At 43.9% G+C, this 24,556-nt stretch overlaps 1 protein-coding gene across 1 annotated transcript in view; it reads left to right on the top strand.

Annotated features, from left to right (window-relative positions):
- Positions 1 to 23,823, top strand: part of Dsg2 (desmoglein 2) — a 51,433-nt gene extending 27,610 nt beyond the window's left edge. The window contains exons 7-15 of the mRNA XM_055625645.1: positions 695 to 832; positions 926 to 1,111; positions 6,735 to 7,000; positions 10,229 to 10,371; positions 10,650 to 10,877; positions 12,882 to 13,109; positions 15,566 to 15,687; positions 17,891 to 18,220; positions 20,796 to 23,823. Of these exons, the coding sequence (XP_055481620.1) occupies positions 695 to 832; positions 926 to 1,111; positions 6,735 to 7,000; positions 10,229 to 10,371; positions 10,650 to 10,877; positions 12,882 to 13,109; positions 15,566 to 15,687; positions 17,891 to 18,220; positions 20,796 to 21,818 (2,664 nt within the window). The 3' untranslated portion in view covers positions 21,819 to 23,823. The remainder of the gene's footprint in view (positions 1 to 694; positions 833 to 925; positions 1,112 to 6,734; positions 7,001 to 10,228; positions 10,372 to 10,649; positions 10,878 to 12,881; positions 13,110 to 15,565; positions 15,688 to 17,890; positions 18,221 to 20,795) is intronic.
- The last annotated feature ends 733 nt before the right edge of the window (positions 23,824 to 24,556 follow it).

Raw genomic sequence — 24,556 nt, 5'->3', positions numbered from 1 at the left:
GAAGGAAGGAAGGAAGGAAGGAAGGAAGGAAGGAAGGAAGGAAGGAAAGAAGGAAGGAAGAAAACAGTTTCCCTTTTCTGTTGTTTTGCATTGTGCTGTGCTGTGCTGTGCTGTGCTGTGCTGTGGGTTCTGTCTTCTCACATAGTTGAGGATGACCTACCTCTCTTCTTCCTGCTTTAACCTCCAGAAAAGGCTACACTATTGTATATTTAGTTTTGGTTTGGGATTTTTTTAGATGCTTTTGAGTAACATTTTTGGCATCTCAGGGCATCTGTTAAGCATATGTTCTGAGACTCCTCTCCCTGGGGAAGTCTGCTCCCCACGCCCCCTTTCCCCAGCCAAGTCTTCCTGACTTAGCATTTAACTTGGATGAAAATATAGGAGCAAAACAAAAGTGACCACTCAGTCCCCCTGCTGCCTCCAGGACAGAACACACTGCATCTTGGACAGTCCACCTTTGTTTGAAGAACTCATCTTCTAAACTGTTCTCAAGTAACGTAGTTATGGATTATCAAAAACTCCTCTAGGTTCTGCCCCTCTGACTACATACAAATATAAATAGCATCTCCGCGCCACGGAATGACATAGGCCGAGGCCCATTTCCTAAGGGTAAAGTGAACCAAAACCAGAACAGCAGCCTCGGGAACTATAATCCCACCTCAGATGGGTTTCTTCGTTTGCTCTCATCCTGCAGGAATACAGCAGCTATTCCCTGACCGTGGAAGCAAAGGATGCTGAAGGGCAGATAACGGATAAACCAGTACAGCAAGCTCAAGTTCAGATTCGTATTTTGGACGTCAATGACAATATACCTGTAGTGGAAAATAAAATGGTAACTTAGTTTTGTAGCAGACTTACTCTGTCTTTAATAACAACTAAAAGTAGATTACCGCATTAGTAAGAACTGTGTGTTTGCGTTTTGCAGTACGAAGGGGTGGTGGAAGAAAACCAAGTCAATGTAGAAGTCATGCGTATCAAGGTGACCGATGCAGATGAGATAGGCTCGGACAACTGGTTAGCAAACTTCACGTTCGCATCAGGAAATGAAGGCGGTTATTTCCACATTGAGACTGACACGCAGACCAATGAAGGGATTGTGACCCTTGTCAAGGTACATTGTGGGTGTTCACTGCCAGGGCAGGACTGTGGCGATGGGAGACGGTAATGTATTTTGAGCCGATATTTTCACTGGTACTTTACAAGGCTATCAACTGGTACCAGCATTGCCCAGGATCAGGAACGTGTTTCCTGGCCCGAGTCACAGGGAAAGAAGCAGTCACACTACAGTTCAAAGCCAGTTTGGGAACTCAGATCCCAGCCGCAGAGCCTTGCAAAGCACACGCTTCCCGAAGGCTGGCTGCCCAGCGAGCTTCACGGCTCCGTAACTTGCCTTTCAAACAAAAGTCTACTGTGATTTTACTTGAAAGTATTGTAAGGGAATTTTGGAACAGTGTAACCTGCTTTCCAGTGCTTCCTGATATCGATGAAGGGAAAACTGAGTTAAGTTGTCATAATAAGAGCATATAAAATTCTGGGAATAGTGCATTGGTAGATGGCTTGCCTAGCATGTGTGAGGCCCTGGGTTCAATCCCCAGTACTGAATAAATTACAACTTTATTTTAGTTTATTGGATTTAATCAAATTTTTTGTTAGATATAGTGACTTATACCTATAATCCCAGCACTTGAAGTGAGGACTGCTGAGAGTTCAAGGCCAGCCTAGACTACCTTGTAAGTTCCATTATAAAGCGAGACCCTGTCAGAAAGAAAGAAGAAGAAAAAAATAAGGATGCATTTTTTTTTTCTTACAGCCTCCAAGAACTTTTAAAATAAAAATTGCAGGATGGATTTGTCTGTGTAACAAAATAAGGAATAATATTAATATATTTATTTTTAATGAATTATTTGAATTACCTTACCTGGTTTTAAAATATAAAGCTACAGCTTTTAAATATTATTTCATTAGGCTGCACACAGACAAAAATTAATTGTAGGCTTGTATGTGTTTGGCTCAACATGTATGTTTGTGTGTGTTTACTTATATGAGTGTATATATATTTTTTATATATTTATTTGTTTATATGATACAATCTAACAGTATAATGTGAGATGAATATATGTGTAAATAGAAAAGAAAATTAACTTGATGTTTTAGGGCTTCACTTAATAGTAAGCAACCATGTGCATTTAAACTGCTTTTTTTTTTGAGACAGGGTTTCTCTGTGTAGCCTTGGCTGTCTTAGACTCAGTTTGTAGACCAGGCTAGCCTCAAACTCACAGAGACCCTCCTGTCTCTGTCTCCCTAAGTGCTTTAACCACAGGCATGTGCCACCATGGCCAGCTTAAGCTACCTTTTTAAAAGCAGAGGTAACATTACCTCATGTTCACAGGGGAGGTGATTTTTATGATTTGAAGAAATTAGTAATGGCACCAGAGACCAAACAAACTTCTTATATAGGAATAAACACAATTTCAAGCCATCAGTTGTTGGTTCCACCAGTGGCAAAAGCCCATGGGCACCATGTTTCAGCAGGAGCAGAGGGACTGTATACACGTAACTGCAGATCGGAAGACAGAATTCACAGAAACACATGGAGAAAAACAGTTGATGAATGACAATGACAGACAGTAGCGCGTCTTCAAGGAACTGTGACATCACAACAAAGGGATGCAGTTACTTAAAACAAGACAGGTGTGGATGAAAAAGAGTAAAGTTTGCCAGAGGTGAAGCTCCTTAGGTGGACTGTTTCCCTCGTCTGCATGGGCCTGGGTCACATGGTCAGTGCTGCCAGCACCATAGTAACCAGATGCAGTGACATGACACAGGAAGGAAAATCAAGAGTTGAAGGTCATCCTTGGCTTTATATTCAGTTTGAGGCTAGCCTAGGCTACATGAGATTCTGTCTCAAAAAAACCAAAAGGTTTTAAGTAAAATTATTATTATTATAGAAAAGCAACAGGTGAGAAAATTTCAAATGTGATGTAGGAATGTACAAATGATTAGGAATGTAATCTTAGAAGGCTTGGATAGCTCAGTTGATAAGGCTCCTGACCCTGAATCTGGGAGGAATGCAATCTAATGGTTTATAACAAGAGGGAGTGGGGGAGACGGGCAAGGCCTGCCAGCGCTATGTTTGCCAGGCTTGGGCTGCCTAGAGTCCCTTCAGGTATAAACAGATTCACTTGCAGATTATAATGGCAATGACCCAATTCCATTGAAAAGAAGCTAGTGGAGCCTAGGCGTGGTGGTACATGCTTCAATCCCAGAACTCGGGAGGCAGAGGCTGGCAGACCTCTGTGAGTTCAAAGCCAGCCTGGTCTACATAGCAAATCCAGGACCAACATCAAAAAAACAGAAAATACACACAAGGAAAAAAGCCCAAGAATTAAGCTGATATACGAGTCCACACTTAACAGCCAGTACAGCAAAACACTGCTAGAAGTAAAAGCAGTGAAAGGCTAGGATTTAAGTGAATTCGGGTTAGGTGACTCTTTTAGTAATAGGATATAAGTCAACAGAGGGAAAAATAATAACTGCATAAAAATTCTCAGAGCACCATCAATTTTATGTAAAAAAACTGTACATAGCTCAAAAGCTAGTAACAGAATGACTGAGTTAAGCATACTTCAATACCAATATTTATTTTTAAATGGAAAGTTGGAGCATACAGTGTACATATGATCACACAGACTGCACAATGAGTGTTGTAAATACCACAGTTTACAAAGAGCTTTTTGAAAGAAAGCTAATGCTTCTTGGACTCAACAGCCAAGAAATACGATACTCACTGGCCCTGTGCTGCAAGGGTAGGGAGCAGGCACTCTCTCTCTCCCTCCCTCTCTCTCTCCTTGCTTCATTTTCTTTCTTTAATTTTTTATTTATTTTTTATAAATTAATCTTTATTCACTTTGTATCCCCCTGTAGCCCCCCCTCCCCTCCCAATCACACCCTTCCTCCTCCTTCTCCACGCATGCCCCTCCCCAAGTCCACTGATAGAGGAGGTCCTCCTCTCCTTCATTCTGATCCTAGTCTATCAGGTCTCATCAGGAGTGGCTGCATTGTCTTTCTCTGTGGCCTGGAAAGTCTGTTCCCCCGTTAGGGGGAGGTGATTAAAGAGCAGGCCAATCAGTTCATATCAGAGACAGTCCCTGTTCCTTTTACTATAAAACCCACTTGGACACTGAACTGCCATGGGATATATCTGTGTAGGGGTTCTAGGTTATCTCCATGAATGGTCCTTGGTTGGAGTATCAGTCTCAGAAAAGACCCCTGGGCCCAGATTTTTTGGTTCTATTGCTCTCCTTATGGAGCTCCTGTCCTCTCTGGGTTTTACTATTATCTACTTCTTTCATAAGATTCCCTGTACTCTGCCAAAAGGTTGGCCAATACGTCACAGCATCTGCTTTGATACCCTGCAGGGCAGAGCCTTTCAGAGGCCCTCCGTGGCAGGCTCCTGTCCTGTTTACTTCTTCTGATATCCATCCTCTTTGCCTTTCTGGATGGAGAAAGTGTATATTAGACCTATAATATAGGATAAACCTACTAGAATCTGTACACCTAAAGAAACTAATCATTTTCTTTTTTAAGATTTATTTATTTATTACCAGAAAAGGGCACCAGATCTCATTATAGATGATTATGAGCCACCATGTGGTTACTGGGAATTGAACTCAGGATCTTTGAAAAAACAGTGCTCTTAACCTCTGAGCCATCTCTCCAACCCTGCTTGCTTGTTTTTTTTAGAGGCAGGGTTTCTCTGTGTAGTTTTGGCTGGACTCCCTTTGTAGACCAGGCTGGCCTTGAACTCACAAAGATACACTTGCCTCTGCCTCTCCTATTGCTGGGATTACAGACATGCACCACCTCACCTGGCTGACCAGGCTGTTACTTAAATATACTTCCCTGGGCTTTCTCTTTGCGCCAGGAAAGATCAGGTTCTGTAGCACTCAAAGGTGCAGTGTAAATGTATCTTAAGAACAGAGCTGTCAGTGCCACTGTCTTAGTTAGGGTTGTGATGAAACACTGTGACCAAGAGCAAGTCGTAAAGGAAAGAAAGGGTTTGTTCAGCTTACACTCCCACATTGTAGTCCATCCTTGAAGGAAGTCAGGACAGGAACTCAAAAGGGCAGGAACCTGGAGCAGGAGCTCATGCAGAGGCCGTGGAGGGGTGCTGCTTACTGGCATGCTCACCATGGTTTACTTTGGTTGCTTTCTTATAGAACCCAGGACCACCTGCCCAGGGATACCCCACTCACCACGAGCTGGGCCCTCCCCCATCAATCACTAAAAGGTCCCAGGACCACCTGCCCAGAGATACCCCACTCACCACGAGCTGGGCCCTCCCCCATCAATCACTGATTTAAAAAAGGTCCTTCAGCCCGATCTGAGGGAGGCATTTTTATCAACTGATGCTCCCTCTTCTCAGATGACGTTAGCTTGTGTCAAGGTGACATAGGCTGTTACGCACAGCCATGTGCTCTACAGCCCCATTCATCAAAAATACGCTCATGGAATATGTGTTACTGAATATTAATTTTTATCAAATTAATTGATTTTTCCATTGCAAAAGAATCACTTTTGCTTGTTAAAAATAGAAATATATGGGCCGGAGATATGGCTCAGAGGTTAAGAGCACTGGTTGTTCTTCCAAAGGTCCTGAGTTCGGTTCCCTGCAACCACATGGTGGCTCACAACCATCTCTAATGAGATCTGGTGCAGGCAGGATATGTATGAATAAAATAAACAAAAAAATTGTAAATCTAGTACTCAGATTTATAATCTTAAAAAAATAGAAATATATAAGTTATTCTGAAAATAACTGTGATCTTGACCAACATAAACATGCTTTGTTGGACATGGTGGCTCAGCTCACTTGAGGTAGCACCTAAGAGGCAGAAAGATTGTGACATATTCAAGGCCAGTTTGGCTTGCAGAGTGAGTTCCAGCCCAAGGAAGAGCTTCTCTTTTATTGTTCCCAAAATACTAATAAATGTAAAGACCAGAAGTAATAGATGACTTCGAAGAAGTGTTTCTTTGCACATAGGAACTCACAGAGACTGTGACAGTGTGTACAAGTCCTGTACATACTCACACCAAACAAATTCCCAGCATGGAGGGGGAAAGGTGGGTACAAGGTCCCACCCCTCGTTGAAGAGCTGTTGGCATTTGATGGCTGCTGGAAGAGGGGGAGTCAGATTTCTTTAATGGTGTGACACCTGGTATATTGACCACACACCAGGATAGGCCTCATGCCCGAGAGTAACTAGACAGCAAAAACTGGACTTGGGTTGAGAGAAAGAGAAAGAACAGAACTGAGAAAGAAAGTGGGAGTGGACCTGGGAGAAGGTGAGATGGGGGTGACCAAACATTGAGTAAAATTCTCTAATAATAATAATAATAATAATAATAATAATAATAATAACTTTTTAAAACTCCTAAAAATCCTTCACATTTATGAATTTCCAGATAGGATTTGTAGTTGGTTGCTGTCAGTGTAGAACTGAACTGCTCAGTTCAGCTGTGTGTCCCATATGTTAAATCCAGATGTGTCTGTGTATGTATGTGAGTCTGTGTGTGTCTGTGCCTGTGTATCTGTTATGTGTAGTATGTGTCTTTATATATGTGTGTGTGACTGTATCTGTGTGTCTCTGTGTCTGTGTGTGTGTGTGTGTGTGTGTGTGTGTGCACTCTTGTGTTCTGTTTACTCAGCATTAACCTTGGCTTTGTCTCTCTAGGAAGTCGACTACGAAAAAATGAAAAACCTGAACTTCAGCATTCTTGTCACTAATAAAGCAGCTTTCCACAAGTCTATAAGGAACAAGTACAAGCCCACACCCATTCCCATCACTGTCAAGGTCAAGAACGTGGTTGAAGGCATTCATTTTAAGAGCAGCACCATCTCCATCCGAGCTAGTGAGGCAATGGATAGATCCAGCCTCAGCCGGTCGATTGGAAAATTTCAAGTTTTTGATGAAGACACTGGAAAAGCAGCTAAAGTAAAGTAAGACATGGTTGTGAGTGTATTTCTGGGTTTTAATTACCTAGCCTGCCCTGTTTGGTTTGTTGGTTTGTTTGTTTTGAGATGCCTATTTTCAAAACTCACAAAAAATCTAAGCAGCTCATTACTTCACATCCCAGAATTAGTTTGCCAAAGGTTTGTGAAATAAGTTCCCCCAAACTGATCCTATAGTTGAAGAAGGAGGAGTTTCCATCCTGACGCCCATCCCTCAGCCCCTGTGTGGAGGCGGGGCCGGGCTGGTCACCTCCATGGTAGCTGACTAGAGAAGTCTGAAAGAGTCTCAGAAAATAACTGCAAACTTCTCTTGTTTCCCAGCACACTGGAGGGTGAGGAAGTAACAGATAAGATTAACCACATACTAAGGATGACATGTGCTTATACCCCAATATTGTGGAGGCTGAAGCAGGGGGATTCTGGATCCTGGCCAGCCTGAGCTACACAGTGAGCCCCTGCCTCTTTATTTAAGCCACTTTATTTAGTTCAAGGAGGGGTGGACTTCTGTGTGCGTCCACCGGAATGTGTGTCTTTGCACCACATGCATGCATGAGCCCACAGAGATCAGGAGAGGGTGCCAGGTTCCCTGAAGCTAGAGTTACAGGCAGTTGTGAGCCACCCTGTGGGTGCTGGGAACTGAAGCCAGGTCCTCTCCAAGGTCACTAAGCACTCTAAACCACTGAGCCATCTTCCTAGTCCCTGTGAGCTGGGGTATGTATTAATCACAGTGGTCATCACTTAAAATATGTGTGTGAGGAACTGAGCGGCCGTTGTCACTGCAGAAGTGATTTCATTGTGTCTGGTCTGTAGTGACAGCTTACACTAGCACACTTTAAATTTCTCAAAGTGAATCTCTATCTTAGTTCTAGGGTTACCCCAAGGGAAGACCCCTCTACAAAGCTGCTGTTTATGAAGTTATTTGGGTTGAGTTATTCGGCTGCTGAGATTCATAGCTTTGGGGGGAAGTAAGGGGCACTTTCTGTTTGTATGTCTTTACGCCTGTGTTCCTGAGTACTGGGCTTCATAAAACATCTCATCTGAAAATAGGACCAACTGTGGCAGCGAAGGGAATCCAGAGAAAGCGCCCCAACTGTCTTTTTGACTATTTTCTGAATCTCCATTAATGGAATCTATCAGTCACAGAATAGATAACTCTTTCCCAAGTTAATATTAGTAAGCACCTTCCATTGCTTCCTGAAATCTCCTGTGACCATCTTTTGCTAACTCTTCCTTCAGGGGCCAGGCTGTTCCTCCGAGGTGGGTGATCTGCTTTTAACCGCCATGAGGATATCCATTTCACAGGGCAACCCCTGGCCGAGTCCCCAGAATGGGGGATTCTATGTGATTTCTCTCTGCATTCACTGAGAACCTTGCATAGGTTCTAATAGCAACCTATTGAAAATGGCTCCTGACAATTTTTTTTTAGGTCTTGCAGTTATTTTTGTTGTTGTTGTTCTTTTGTTTTGTTTTTTCCCGAGACAGGGTTTCTCTGTGTAGCCTTGGCTGCCTTGGACTCACTTTGTAGATCAGGTTGGCCTCAAACTCACAGAGATCTGCCTGCCTCTACCTCTCCAAGTGCTGAGATCACAGGCATGTGCCACTGTGCCTGGCTCTTGCTGCTATTTTTAATCAGGGCCTATGACTGTTATCAAAATGGTATTTGTTGCTTGAAGAATGATAAGATATGCTTCTGTCTCTCTTGAGTCACATTTCCTTTCCTTAGCGTGCAATTATAGAACATTAGAGAGGAAGCAGCCTTGACCTTCAACTCGCACCTCTGAGTTTTCATAACTTCTGGGAGGCATAGATAAGTCAGACCACTTAGCTCTTTGCATTGCTGCGTTTGAAGCCTTCATAAGGACAGAAAGGTCTGGAGAGGTGGCTCAGCAGTTAAGAGCACTTGCTGCTTCTGTAGAGGACCCACTTTTGTTTCCTAGAACTTCACCTGTAACTCCAGCTCCAGAGGTCCTGGCAACCTCTGCTGACATCTGAGGGCACCTGCACACACCTGCCCACATCTGCACATATCCACACTCAGATAAGCACACTTGCACATAATTTAATATGAAAATGAAAATCCTTCTAAAAAACTTAATAAGGACAGCAGAAGAATTATATCTTTAATTTTGTCATAGTGTGTTATTGTGCTGATTCATTCAGTAATTTCCAGCTATCTGAGATAACACATGAGCTGCTATCCTGTGGGAATGCTGAGTTCCACAATAGATCAGCTCTGACTATCAGATATCACTCTTTAAATGACATCATAGAATGCATTCCACTGTGATTTGTAGATTTACTGCGTAGGCAATCTTATGATGTAATAGCTATGAAAATGGAAAAATGGGCCAGGCAAGCAATGCCTGCTTAAAATTTCTGACAGGACACTCAGAAGTACTTCAGAAAACCCAAGTGTGTTGCCATTTGCTTTTTACATTTATTTGTATAGTTTTACTTTTACAGTGTTAGGTGTTGTTTGTTTGTTAAGACAGGGTGTCATTAGCCTAGGCTGGCCTTGCACTCACAATGTAGCCAAGGATAACCTTCAACTTCTGATCCTTCTGCTTTCACGTCCCAAGTTTTGGACCATACTACCCTCTACAATCATTTACATAACAATAAGAGGTGTAAAATTGTAGTTTATATAATTGGATTGTTTTCAAATAGTGAACACAAATATTATTATAAATTAGCCTCCCATTCTTGAGTGCTTAAATAGCTACTTAATAAAAAAATAAAGTATTGATTTTATTTGCTGGACCAAGAGGTTAGTGTTTGGCTGTGTTTGTATTTTTATTTGTTAAAGTCAGTGTGCTCAGTGTATATAATTCTGAAAACCTAATATGAGCATATTATCTCTGCCTTCTTAGAGTTGGCTTTTCAGTGTTTTCTCACTTTGAGAGAAGAAACCCAGGAATGCAGTGTTTTCATTTTCAATCAATTCTGCTTGAAAGTCATCATTCTAAACACTATACAATATCTCAAAATGTTGGGTTGCTTCCATTTAAGGCAACCACTGATTTTCTGAGTTCTATTTAAATATTGATAACATCTCAATAGACTGTATAAGCCTAGTGAACCTGCCTTGTGACATTCAAACCCGGTGAGTATAACAAGGACATAGCTACCAGGATAAAGTTTAGGTTGAAAGAGGCACAGATGTGAGTCCCACTGTGCCCAGAATTGAAAATTAATTCGGTGTTTGTTTCGTAACAGATATGTGAAAATGGAAGATATAGACAACTGGGTCTCAGTGGATTCTGTTACTTCAGAAATTAAGCTTTTGAAGATTCCTGACTTTGAGTCTAGATACGTCCAAAATGGCACCTACACTGTAAAGGTTGTGGCTATATCCGATGGTAAGTCTTTGAGCAGATGCTTTTCCTGATTAAATGTGCTTAGACTTTATCTCCCTGCAGAGGGAGCATTTGTTCTGACTGTGTAAATGGTCAGTGGATAAGCCTGCACGTTCTTGCCGGTTTAGTGACTTAGCACTGACGGCGATCTGAGACCCGGCTGCGGGAGGCATCCTCAGTGCTGAGCACTTGCCCGATAGGCTTCCGTACTGAAACTGTAGCCACGGTGAGCCGTGAGCGATAGACTCAGAAGTCTGAACTCTCTCCTGCTTGTTTTCAAGATCATCCACAAAAAACCATCACTGGCACCGTCGTTATCACTGTTGAAGACATCAATGACAACTGCCCCACACTGGTGGACCCAATACAGAGTGTCTGTGAGGATGCACCATACGTGAATGTCACTGCACAGGATTTGGATGGACCCCAGAACAGTGGGCCGTTCAGCTTCTCCATCATTGACCAGCCCCCTGGAACAGCACAAAAGTGGAAAATAACACACCAAGAGAGTGAGTAAATCACTAAGCCACATCAAAATCTAGATACTAAGCATGATGGATAACTAAAACTCTTATAACGCAGGCTCCTTCTTCTCTCAGCTTTTACTTCCAGTATATTTTTCAGCCAGGAGTGATGGCACACACCTTTACTCTCAGTACTGAGGAGGAAAAATAGTGAGTTCTCTGCTATGCCTCTGTGAGTTCAAGGCAAACTTAGTCTACCTCAGGAATCCCAGCCCAACCAGAGCCAGTGAGACTGTGCATCAAAGATAGTAATAATGTAGGCCGTGTGTCCTCTCCAAAATTATACTTCCAATGTAATCCCCAATGTAGTCTTCAAGGGAGAAGTAAAACGAGGCTCTGAAACTCCAGCCGTACCGCAGCTCCTCATACAGGCCTGTGGAAAGTAAAGATGGCCTAGCATGCCTTAAAGGAGGCTGAGTTTTCTCCAAGTAGCTCTTCTAGTACTTTCATCTCACAAGCTGAGGAGATGAGAGCCTTCCCATAGACAGCAATCATTCGTTCATAAAGTGCACTGGTAATAATCCTATTTAAAATCACATTTATGGAACATATACTATGTGCCACACCCTCTGCATACACCATCTCCTTTAATCCTTGCTTAGTAACATCATTTCTTGATGGTGGCGGAGGACGCTGGCCTATCTAGGGTGTAGCTACTTGTTGAAAGGCACAAAACTAGTTTGTGATGAAGATGATCTGCAAAGGGCCTGGCACACATGCTAACACAGGGCTGGTGGGTGCAGTCAAATGCCTGTGCCTTAGGCACATTCGTCTTGTTGGGGTGATCTTTTGGGTGTCCTTGGGACAGTCTCAAATGCTGAAAGTTCTACCCAGAAGACTATTTAGCAAGCAGTGTTCATTTCAGAAAGGTTGACATCACAGTTACCAGCGCCTGTCTATAGCTTACTTTAAAATGGTTCAGAGAAAGGTTTTCCTTGTTTTTTCCACTGCTTGTTTATGTTGTTTTTGTTTTGTTTTGTTTTAATACACACAACAAGCCAGGTACAAATGGTATAATCCTAGCCCTTAGGAAACAGAGACAAGAGGATTATTTTGAGGTTAGCCTCAACTACTGATCTAGTTCCAGACTGGTCTGGTCTACATAGCAAGGCCTTATCTCAAAGAAATAATATCAGCAAGATAGCCCAGTAGGTAAAGATTCTTGCTGCCAAGCCTGACTACTGAGTTCCAGAACAGGGACCCATCTCTAACCTCCATATGCTGACCATGGTACTGGAACACACAGACATAGCCTTGTCACAGTAAATAAGCAAATGTAACTTTCTTTCTTTCTTTGAGATATAACTTCAATTTTTTTTTTTTTTATTGTTTTGGCGGCCTTGTTGTTGTTTCAATTTGCTTGTTTTTTGAGACAGGGTCTTACTCTGGCCTGTGCTGGCCTCAAACTGCTATTGTCCTGCTCAATCTCTGGGTGTAAACACTATTACTTTTCTTGTTTTTTTAATATATATCTCTCACTGCATTGAAATGCTTGCTTAAATAATGCGAAGTGCCATTACCAGACTTGCTAACAAAAGAAATAAAACAGGTATATAGAGAGAAGGTATTGTCAAAGATGAGCCTGTCCGGAAAATTATCAAAACTGGGATTGACATCCCGCAGTTTCTGCTATATTTAAAAGCTACTTTGATAGCTTCCTTTTTAATAACTGGTAAAAAGTCATCGAATGAAAATGTTACTCATGTAAATGTCATGTCACGTACCAATTGCATTCCCCCCTGACTGGACAGTAGGGCTGTTGCTCTTGGCATCTAGTAGACCACACCCATTAGCTAAATTAATCATCATAAAGGTGTGTCCAACCCTGACTCTCTGCTAGTTAAACTTCCTTTGAAAACCTATGGACACATTTTGATGAGCACAGAGAATGAACTCCATGGGGAGCTGGGGCTACGTTAAGACCCCTTAGTTTGTCTTCCCTCAATAGCCACTCATTTCTCTTCCTCCTTCTCACCTCCCCTCTTGCAGGTACTAGTGTGCTGCTGCAGCAAAGTGAGCGAAAGCTCGGGAGAAGTGAGGTTCCCCTCCTCATTTCCGACAGCCAGGGCTTCAGCTGCCCGGAGAGGCAGGTCCTTCAGCTCACCGTGTGCGAGTGTCTGAGGGGTGGTGGCTGTGCAGCAGCCCTGTACGACAACTACGTTGGCCTGGGACCCGCCGCCATCGCTCTCATGATTCTGGCCCTCCTGCTCTTGCTCCGTAAGTCTTCAGAGCCTGTCTTGAGTGTCTTCAGTCCATGGCCACTTCTTAACCCTGTAGTTAGTGACTTCCTGACATTCTTGCTTTAACCTCGTGAGAGCACCTTGGAGAGTGAGCAGGGAAACAGCCAAGATGCTTGATAAATCCAGCAGAGCTGAGTGCATGCATTGGTTGAGAAGTTAGTCTTACAAAATACATTGGTTTTTAATTAAAATAAAGGGCAAAGCACACTCTTCTGACTTTGGGCATAACTCCTGCTGGTATTCACACTCGGATACCTCTGAAGGGGGTGGTGTCTGTTGCTCCGCTGGATTCCTAGTGCCTTGAGTAGTGCTAATAGGTCTTCAGAAAAGACTTGGCATAATGTATGTGCCATGCGGATATAAGGTTATTTTTACAAACGAGATTTATTGCAATCTAACCGTTCTTTGCACACTCAACTCGTCGAGGCTCCTTTGCCTCCACTCCTGGCTACTCAGCTTGCCTCTGGCCAGCACCAACTGCAGCGGACTGTCCCTTTTCTAAGCTCCCAGCTGTGCCCAGTCCTACCTGCCCTCCATTCCTCCAAAGACCTGGCTTCACCTGCAGTCCCACCCTATCTGAACGTGGGCAGACCAGCACCTCCAAGACAGCCTGGGCTTATCTCTTTGGAAAGAGGGAGTCCTATTAGAGACAGCTGTAGATGTCTAGTTAAATGCCCAGAACTCAATAATTTACAACAGGCCTCTAGCCCATGAGCTCTATTTGATGGTGAGTGACTTGTTTTAGGTTACCATGAGTTGGGTGTGCATCATTCATGTAGGAATTCCGTGCCTTGTCTTCCCATCCCAGCTTCCCTGTAGCCTAGCCTGGCACTCAGCCCATGACACTTTATTACTATTGATTTTTTAAAATGGTATTTAGGTGTGTGGTTGAGCTGGTAGATTGCTACCTAGCCCGCCTGGGCTCAACCTGCAAATCACATGAAATTAGCTACAGTGGCACAGCACGCTTGTGATCCCAGAACTCAGGAAGTGGAGGCAGAAGGGTCAGGACCTCAGGATCTTTCTCAGTAATATATTGACTTCAAGGCCAGCCTGGGCTGGATGATACCCTGTGTTGCTGTACTTTTTCAAAAACTTTTATTTACATTTATTTTATCTTTTTCTCCCTACTCTACCCAAATCCATTCCAACACCCCAACACCAGGTAGGAGAGAGACAGGGTTAGTGGGAGAGGGGCTGAAGTTCTCTTAGCTGCTTCCTGCTGGTTAGGGTCATCGGGTTCCTTGGAGCCACACCAATCCTTGTTTTAGGAGATCTCCAACTTCTTGTCTCACAACAGCAACCAGGAGCAGCAAGGGGGATGCAGGAGCAGCCTTGTTCTTTCTCCTAGTGCCTCACTCTCACTCTCTGGGCTCTGGCATTTATTCTCTCTCCAGAGTCCTCCTCAGATTTAAACTATCTGCAGCTGGCAAAGAACTCCTCTCAGAGCCCGCATGAGGCAAAGAGTCTGCTGCTGTGGACCAACCAGGGCTACATAATGATACTTGGCCTCAAAACCGAAAAGGAGAATGTAAAAGTTAGAGAAAAATAGAGACAATTGTGTAGCATACTTAAAAAACAAACAAACAAACAACTCTGAGCTCCTCTCAGAGCCCTCATGAGGCAAATAAACTGCTGCTATGGACCATCTGAATCAGTCCCATATCCCACACCTGGGACCAACAAAATGATGTTTATATCCACAATAACCCTATCTGAAAATAAATAAATAAATGGAGAGAAAAGAAAATGATACTTACTTAGTTAAGTTCATGAACTGAAACATCAGAGAAAGAGTCGGGTCTGGTCAGAGCCCCACTCTGAGGTAAAATACAATAACTTTGATGTTGTAGAATATATTGATGTTTTATTCTGTTTTTCCCCTCAGGTGGTGTATGTTGTGTTTTGTTTTGTTTTGTTTTTAATGGGGTTTTAGAGACCAGGTTTCACTCTGTAGCTCTGGCCTCAAACTCACAGTAATCCTCCTGCTTCAACCTCCCATGCATGGGAGAATTGCCAAATACTGAGGGAATCACAGGCATGAGCCACCATTCTTGGCTGCTTTTGATCACTCTGATACATATCTTTTAGACAGTAGACTTAACAAAAAACCTTTGGACAGTAGTTTTAAGTTTTTTCATCTTTCCCTTGGTTTTTCTAATGTGCATGTGAGCTCGTGTAATCACAGGAGCCAGAGAAAGGCTCTCTGTGATGAATGAGACCTCGAGTCAGACCACTTTGTCTGCCTATGGGCTTTGGTGTAATCCAACCAAAAGCAAGGTTGGGGAGGTTGGATCAAAGTCAAAAACACAAAACAGAAAAAAGAAGCTTCACATATGTGAAGACTGGACTTCAAGGAGTTGAATGTGAATTCTAAATGATATGTGTTTAGTTGGTAAACAGACCTCTGGACTCCACTTTTGCTTTGTACAGTTGTACCACTCCTGCTGCTGATATGCCACTGCGGAGAAGGCGCCAAAGGCTTCGCCCCCATTCCTGGCACCATAGAGATGCTGCACCCTTGGAATAATGAAGGGGCACCACCTGAGGACAAGGTCAGTGCATCAGACCAGGCTGCAACCTGCTACTGGTCTGATTTTATTGGGGGACGTGGGGAGTTTGAACAGTCTCACTCTAACCCAGACTAGCCTTGAAGTCAAAGCATTCCTCCTGCCTTGGACTACCAAGTGCAGGGATTCATAGCTGTGAACCACCATGCCTCGCCTTCCTTTATGATTTCAGTGGTGCCTTACTTAGTGAGCATTTGCAACATTTTTGGTCATGAGAGACTAACACAGCTGTCACATTGTGAAATATATACTTTAAGAGCCGGCGTTCTACTCTTAAAGTCCTTGGCACCTTGGAACTAACCATGTTGGGAGAACTGAGCCCTCTATCTGTGGGATCTGACAGTGTCACAGCGAAATTGAGGGACCCAGATGATGTCCACTGCAGAACTGACTGCTTGCTTGCTGGTGAAGAAAAAGCCCTGTACCTTCCAAGGTCACAGGGCCTGTGCTCATGCTGTAGTCATTAGACCTCGTGCTCATGCCTTTGCTAAACAACAGGCTCAAGCGATAGCGTATTCTCTCTTTGTTTGCCAGGGCATAATGGAAAGGCTTCGACTGCGCTGTGGTATTTCCTGTGTTATTGAGAATGCAGACCATAAGTCTGCAGGTGATCCAAACTATGTAGAGCAAGGGACAGGGAGAGCAAGAGCACATGAGGTTTCAGACTAGACCTTCTGCCCCACTCTTAAATGGTCCTTTCAGTACCAGGATCTGACCTCTTCCATTCTTGCTGTATTTGGTTGACAGAGGTCAACATCCCACCCCAAGGTGCTTATGAAGTATGCCCAAATCCATTTCCTATTGCTTAAGAGTCAGATCCCCCATCTCTCGCCCTGGGTCTGCACCCTGGGTCTCTCCTCGTCGTCTGCCACAACTGTCCGTTTTCCATAGGATGTAAGTTTCAACTTCGAGTGTCAGCAAAGTAGAGCGTGATGACTCTCCATGTTGACTGCTTTCCTTGTTACAGCCGCTGACAGACAATCGAGGAAGGAAAGGCTTATTTGGCTTACAGTTTGAGAGATACAGTCCATCGTGGCAGGGAAGGCTTGGTAGCCAAAGTGTGAAGGGGCTGGTGGAATTGCATCTATAATTGGGAAGCAGAGAGCAAACAGAAAGTGATGTTGTGTTATAAAACTCTAAGGCCATCCCGTCCCCCCTGCAGTGATCCACTTTCTCTAGAGAAGCTCTGCCTTCTCATAGTTCCACAATCTTCCAAAGCACCCCACCAGCTGAGGACCAAGTGGTCAAACACATGAGCCTACATGGGACATTTCATATTCAAACCGTAACACAGCCCTGTAACCCCAGTAGTTGGGAGATTGATGGAAGAGGGTCAGAAGTTCAAGGCCAGTCTTGACTACACAGTGAGATTTTTTTTTTTTTTTTTTTGGTCTCAAACAACTAAACAAACAAATAAAAATAAGTGAGTACATGTAGGTGGTCCTGGATCCATGAACATGGAGAGCCTTCAACACATGACCCCACTCCACCCATTCCCTGCTGCTCTCCAGATGGTTTCCTTCCAGACGCAGGCTGGAGCAAGCCCCTGAGACCCCATGAGGACCTGCTCCATAGCCACACTTTCTACAAGTCCATATGCCTCTTCTTCTTGGTTCTCTTCAATCAGAAGGGAAAAGACTCTATCTGGTAGCAATGGAAGAATGGAAATAGAGTCTTGATTTTGAATGACCGTGTGTCCAGCTGAAATTTCAGGGCTGTGTGACTGTCACACAAGCCCATAAAGGGGAGGTGGATTCCATTGGTTCTGGGAAAGAGGGACCGCATAAAGAAATCTGGGCTTAGCGGGCACCATGGCACATGCATTTAATCCCACCACTCGAGAGGCAGAGGCAGGTGGATCTCAGAGTTCAAGGCTAGCCTGGTCTACAAAGTGACAGTCCGGGACAGCCAAGACTACACAGAAAAACTCTTGTCTCAGGGGGGGCAGGCGGGCGGCTAGAAACTGGGCTTTGTGTCCTTCATGGTTTGTAGTCAGCTCTGAAGCAGGAAAAGCAGGAAGACGCAATCCTTCACAAGACTCCGGAGAAGTGTCACGTCCTGGGTGTTTTCCTAATTTGCCTAGAGGGACCTAGCTCTTCCCTCCCTACATCCACCTAGCTCACATGTTTCTGCCGAGCACACTGACCCTCAGTCCTGCGGATTCACACACAGTTGTGTTCACCCCTAGGTGGTGCCGTCGCTTCTGGTGGCAGATCACACGGAGAATTCAGCCGTGAGAAATGGAGTGGGAGGTGCGATGCTCAAGGAAGGCGTGGCGAAAGGCAGTAGCTCGGCTTCCTTTTCCAAAGCGCAGCACGAGCTGTCTGAGGTTGACGCAAGATGGGAAGAGCACAGAAGCCTCCTCGCTGCCGGAGCCACCCACGCAGCAGGGACGGCAGGAGCCATCGCTGCAGGTGAAACCCTTAGGACAAGAGCTGCTGGGGCTTCCAGAGACATGGGCGGCGCCCGAGGGGCTGTAGCCATGAATGAGGAATTCCTAAGAAGTTACTTCACGGAGGTAAGCGCTGGGTTTTGTGGGTGATGAGATTCTAGATTCCTAAGTGGGCTTTTGTGAGGAAGTTTTATGGGTTTGTTTTTTGTTTTGTTTTGTTTTTTGAGCTGTGTTTACAGACGATGAGAAAGATTTGGGACTCACTGAAACAGTCAGTGTTAGCTAAGTTTTTGCTGCAGTAACAAGTGGCTCCAGCAAGCTGCTTAGTTCTTACAAAGGCCTTTTTCCTCATGTTTTCACCTGTCAATTTGTTCCCGCTCCACTCCACGCCGTCTTCGTTCTAAGATGCGCACTGAGAAAGGAGATTGAGCCCAGGGAGCTGCCCTCCTGTGGCAGAACCAGACCAGCTCTGGTAGCCACTTGTCTCCTTGTTGCATTAAAACACCTGACAAGCACATCTTAGGGAGAGAGGGGGGGTTATTTTTGCTCATGGTTTAAGAAGTTGATGACAGACCATCGCGGTGTGGAAAACATAGCAATGAACTCATAGGACGACTAGTCAGGTTATATCCACTTTCAGGGAGCAGAGAGAGGCGAATGCTGGCTGTCAGCTTACTTTGTTTTTTTCATTTTTATTTGGTTTGGGATCCCAGCCTATGGAATGGAGCTACCCTCACTTAGGGTGGGTAACCCTTCCCTTATTCAAACCTCTTTGAAAACTGCTTCATAGAAACACAAGCCAAGGTAAATTCTAAATCCAGTCAGGTCAGTAATAAAGGTTAATCATCACAGGCTCTACCAGACTCTGCCCCCTTTACACTTGCATTGCTTTGGTCAAAGCGAGTCATGTGATTTATGACAAGTGACCATGGGTCAGAAAATACAGTCCCTCTGCAGAAGCAGTCTTCAGAGGAATAAAAGACTCAAGCTAATAAATCCACTCTCACTTTTGTTTGGGGTTTTTTGTTTGTTTGTTATTTGTTTGTTTTAGCGTTATTGATTTTGCGTGTATGGGTGTTTTGCCGGCATGTGTCTAGGCACTATGTGCATGCAGTCCCAGTGGTGGCCAGAAGAGGGTGTCAGATCCCTGGAACTGGAGTTCCATGTGGTTGTAAGCTTCCAGTCTGTAGGTGCTAGAAATCAAACCTGAGTACTCTGGAAGAGCAGCAAGTGCCCTCAGATGCTGAACCATTTCTCTAGCTCCACATTTTTGTTATTTATAAGACAAACTCTGAAGGGAATTCACAAATAAAATAAAATAAAAGTTACACAAAAGACAATCAGATGTCTTCACCTGAGATAAGCAATTGAAAACAGGACTGGAGATAAGTGTTTCATCTGGACAAAATTCATCTCAGAACATGTTTCATTCCTAGAAAGAACCAATTGTTTTTGTTTCAGAATGGAAACTAGTCAGTTCATGTAGAAGCCTAACACTCCTACATCTGTCAGCTTTATGACAGGACCCAACGCCTTGAAGCAAAGACTCCTAGAGAAATAGACATATCAATAATTATAGTCAGAAGCTGAAAAAACAAAGAGAGGAAGTCAGCAGGGGCACAGTAGCATTGTCAGCTGGCCGGATCTGGTTGACATGGTAGAGCGCTGGGTACCACAATCGTTTAAATAGGTCTGGTAGCATTGCAGGGATTGTAAATTTAGCTTGGTGAAAGAGAGGGAGAAGAAAAAAAATTTAAGATTTATTTATTTATTTATTTAAGTGAGTGCTGTATCTGCATGTACACCTGCTTGCCAGAACAGGGCATCAGATCACATTATAGATGGTTGTGAGCCACCATGTGGGTGCTGGGAATTGAACTCAGGACCTCTGAAAGGGTAGTCAGTGCTCTTAACCTCTGAGCCATCTCCCCAGCCCAAGAGATGAAAATTTCGTATTCGATCCTCAACCTCCAAAAAAGGAAAGGGAACTGGAATTTCAAAGCTATCATAAAGCTGTCAGAAGAATCAATGGCTGGAAGTGGAGACAGTCATCTGTAATCGTAGCTCATGGGAGGCTGAGGCAGGAGGAGTCAGGAGTTCAAGGTCATCCTTAGCTGCATATTGAGTTAGAGGCCAGCCTGGAATACATAAAATCATGTCTCAAAGAGACTAGGTATTTTCATGCCTATCCATTGTTTGCATGGATTTTCACCAATTAGCATTTGCCATTATTTTCTATTTGTTTTTCCATTCTGTCTCTTACTCACATAAACACATATGTATACTTACAAATCTAATGAGCACATTGTCTATCACTACAGTACAGCTAACAAATTAAGGAACCTAAAATTGGTACAGTTTACATTTCAGTTTAGACACTGCTAAGTTCCATGATAATGGCAGTCTTGTGAAGCAATTAATTTTTCTATACAGTGTCTAATTGAGTTACTGCAACACTACTACTCTTTCAAGAATTTAAAATCTGGAATTGTCCCCCCAGTCTTTTTTCATCTTTCATGTTAATGTATTTTGAGATGACAGGCCAGCCATGATGTGGAATGTCTCCATTGTGTTTCTCTTGGGTTTTCTTGTCGTTAGATGCATTGTTTTCAGTTCTTGCATTATAAACAGGAATATCAAGCCTTGTTTTTAAATGAATTTGTGCCAGTAATGATCTGTCCCCGTTGTTATTTTCATTTAGAAAGCAGCCTCCTATGCCGAGGAAGACGACCTTCACATGGCCAAAGACTGTCTTCTCGTTTACTCTCAGGAAGAGACGGACTCTCTTCGAGGCTCCATCGGGTGCTGCAGTTTTATTGAGGGAGAGCTTGATGACCGGTTCTTAGACGACCTGGGGCTTAAGTTCAAGACACTAGCCGAAGTTTGCCTAGGTCGAAAGATAGATATGGACGTGGACATTGAGCAGAGGCAAAAGCCTGTGGGAGAAGCAAGTGTGAAGCCAGCTCTGGGCTCACACTACGAGCAAATGACGCTCAACTCAGAGAGCACATACTCCTCTCAGGCTGGCTTCCAAGTCCCCAAACCTTTGCAGGAAGCACACGCAGAGAAAGTCACCCAGGAAATTGTCACTGAGAGCTCTGTGTCTTCCAGGCAGAGTCAGAAGGTGGTGCCGCCACCTCCTGACCCTGTGGCTTCTGGTAACATCATAGTGACAGAAACTTCCTACACCACAGGCCCCACGGTTCCACCCAGCACTGTGATCCTGGGTCCTAGACAACCCCAGGGCGTTATTGTGACAGAGAGGGTGTACGCCCCAGCGTCCACCTTGGTGGATCAGCACTATGCCAATGAAGAAAAGGTCCTTGTCACTGAGCGAGTGATCCAGCCGAATGGGGGGATCCCTAAGCCCCTTGAGGCCACCCAGCATCTGAAGGATGCACAGTATGTCATGGTGAGGGAGAGAGAGAGCATCCTTGCTCCCAGCTCAGGTATGCAGCCCACCCTGGTGGTCCCCAGTGTGGCAGCAGGACAGAATGTCACGGTGACAGAAAGAGTGCTGGCTCCTGCTTCCACACAGCAATCCAGTTACCAGATTCCCAGTGAAACCTCTATCAAGGCTAGGAAGACCGTGTTTTCTAGCGTGGGAGGCCAGGGCCCTCTGAGCAATGTAGATTCAGAGGAATCAGGTCATTTCAATTCTACTGTAACCACATCTTCCACCAGGGTCACCAAGCATAGCACTGTCCAACAGTCTTACTCCTAAACAGAAGCCGGCCACAGTCTGACCGGGAGCTTAACTAGCTTTGCCCGGATGTCTTGTCTCCATGCCCCTAATGTTATATGAGCCACACAAAGACTTACCAATTGAAAGAAGTCATTGATATGTCAAGGGCCACATCAGGTAGGGCTGTATTTCAGAAATGCATGTCTGTTATATTGGAGTGAAGATGCTAGTTCCTAAGTGCCTTTGAGGGCACTGTGCAAGCAATACTTACAAACTGCACAAGTAAAGTTTTCTCCTGAGAACTTGCCAAATTAAAGCGTTGCTTTTAGTTCATTGGGTCCAAAAGTATGGGTCTCTGCACAATGCATTGATTTTGAGCAGGGACACTTCCACCCCTCATATTATAGGACAATGAGACACATCTCCACTCTGGGCCTTCCACGGCTGTTTCTGGTTCTCTTTAACCTTGGAACCCTGAGTATCACAGGAGGCCAGAAGAAAGGAGGAAAAATCATTAGAGCCCTTTTTACCTGTGTGAAACTGATGTGATTTTAGAACACTGAGGGGATAAGGATGTATGTGTGTATTTCTCTGCACATGACATGTATGCACACATGTCCTATGAGCTTTAAAAAATGACTTCATATTTCTAAGAGGTCATGAAAATGGTGAGCATTTCAAATTCAGTTAAATAATCTGTGATAGGTGTGGCAGTGCATGCCTTGGTCATAGCACTCAGGAGGCAGGCAGATCTCTGAGGGCTCAAGTCAGAGGTACAGGGTATCCAGCGCCATATGCAGAGATTCTGTCTCCAAATATATATATATATATATATATATTTCCAGGGTAAAATTCATGGTTGATTTTTCTATAATGTGGTAATAGTCTATGAAGAAAAACAGTGTATCTTTGTTTCTTAGCTACAATTTAGTGCACTTAGGCACGGGACAGATGGCTCAGTGGTTAAGAGCACATCACTGCTCTCGCAGAGAACCCTACTTCAGCTTCTGAAGCCCATGTCCTGTGGCCAACTCAGGGGATCTGATGCCCTCTAATAGGCTCCAAAGACACTGCACTTACATGATTCAGTATGGACGGTGACCAGCCATATTCTCCACGTGCCTCTCATCCCCTGTGCCTCTCATCCCCTGTGCCTCTCATCTGGGCCAAGCCAGTATCTGTGGCTCAGGATAAGTTCCACACACCACCCTTTTATTACAATTATCCAAATATCAAAAAGACTCAGTGTTTCCATAATACTGAACTATGACGAGTTTTACCACCTTGATTTCATGACTTGATAAGCTTGAAGTAATTTTTTTTTTTTAAATGAAAACCTCGGATAAGTGGCCCAGCTTCATTCACTCAGCTCCCTCCCCCTGTTTCTTTAAGGGACTTTTCCTTTGGCTTTCGAGGATTCCCAGTGCAGAGTATTATATAAATAAAAATTGCTTTGAGAAACAATGCTTAAAACCCACATGCATGTCGGTCATAATTGATATGCATGTTTCTCACAAAAAAATAAAAATTGCTGAAAACAATCAATTTCTCAATATTTTCCAGGAAAATGAAGTTCTACACTTACACTTTAAAATGTTGTTTACATGAATTGCATTGTAAGAAGTTTTATGCCGTGCACGCCACTATCCGTGATGCATGAAGTAGTCTTACCCATGGTCTGCTCTGGGGTGGAGGTCATCTTGTTTCTGCGATCTACAACTGTTTACTTTCTACAAAGCGAGCTTTGTGGGGATTTATTTTTTTATTTTCATTGTAGTTGATACACAGCAGGAATTATACTACTGTGTGAAGTTATGGATACAGACTGTGTGCTCCGAGAACTAAAACCCAGTCTTGGATTTCCTCTGTGGGCAGGTTTGGGGTCCCACTTCTCTTTTGTACATGGTATAGACACATGCGTGGCGTTCCTTGTTCCTGAAAAGGTGGTTTGCATTAGCCTTTACAGTTGTTTTGGGAGGATTGTATTTGTGTGTGTGTTCCCATGTAAAATATTTAAATAAAGACGCCACCTTTCCTCAGAGTACCCTTCCCTTGTCTTCCTACTGATGTGTTACAGTTTAAATTGAAATTTCAGGTCAACGTTGAATAATCTTTTACTGTACATCCAGTGGTTTAAAAAAAATGGGATGGAATTATATCTCAATAAGCCCAGCAGTAGTTGAACATGTGGTAAACTAGGGGTGCAGCTAATATTCCCAGTCGTCTTAGTTAGAGTTTTGTTGCTGCGATAAAACACCATGACCAAAAAGCAAGTTGGGGAGGAAAGGGTTTATTCGGCTTACACTTCCACGTCACCAGAGGAAGTCAGGACAGGAACTCAAACAGGGCAGGAACCAGGAGGCAGGAGCTGATGCAGAGGCCATGGAGAAGGGCTGCTTACAGGCTTGCTCCCCCTGGCTTGCTCAGCCTGCTTTCTTATTAGAACCCAGGCCCACCAGCCCACAATAGGCTGGGCCCTCCCCCATTGATCACTAATTGAGAAAATGCCTTACAGCTGGATCTCATGGAGGTATTTCCTGAACTGAGTGAGGCTCCTGTGATGACTCTAAGCTTGTGTCAAGTTGACACACAAAGCCAACCAGCACACCAGCCTGCAGTTGAATCACCGTAGGTCTGTGATTGTTTAGATTATCTAGCTGAAGTTAAACTTTAACCAAGTGCTGGGGGTTGTACTTCTGTTTGGTCACTCCAGCAGCTTTATTCTTCAGAAATTGAAGGTCACTGTGGCCAGAAAGAAAGTATAGGAATGTCTTACT

The sequence above is a fragment of the Psammomys obesus genome, unplaced genomic scaffold, assembly GCF_907164565.1.
Source record: "Psammomys obesus unplaced genomic scaffold, mPsaObe1.curated_primary_1811, whole genome shotgun sequence".
NCBI lineage: Eukaryota > Metazoa > Chordata > Mammalia > Rodentia > Muridae > Psammomys > Psammomys obesus.
Note: the sequence above shows the minus strand (reverse complement) of the source record. Positions and strands in the feature narration are given on the sequence as shown.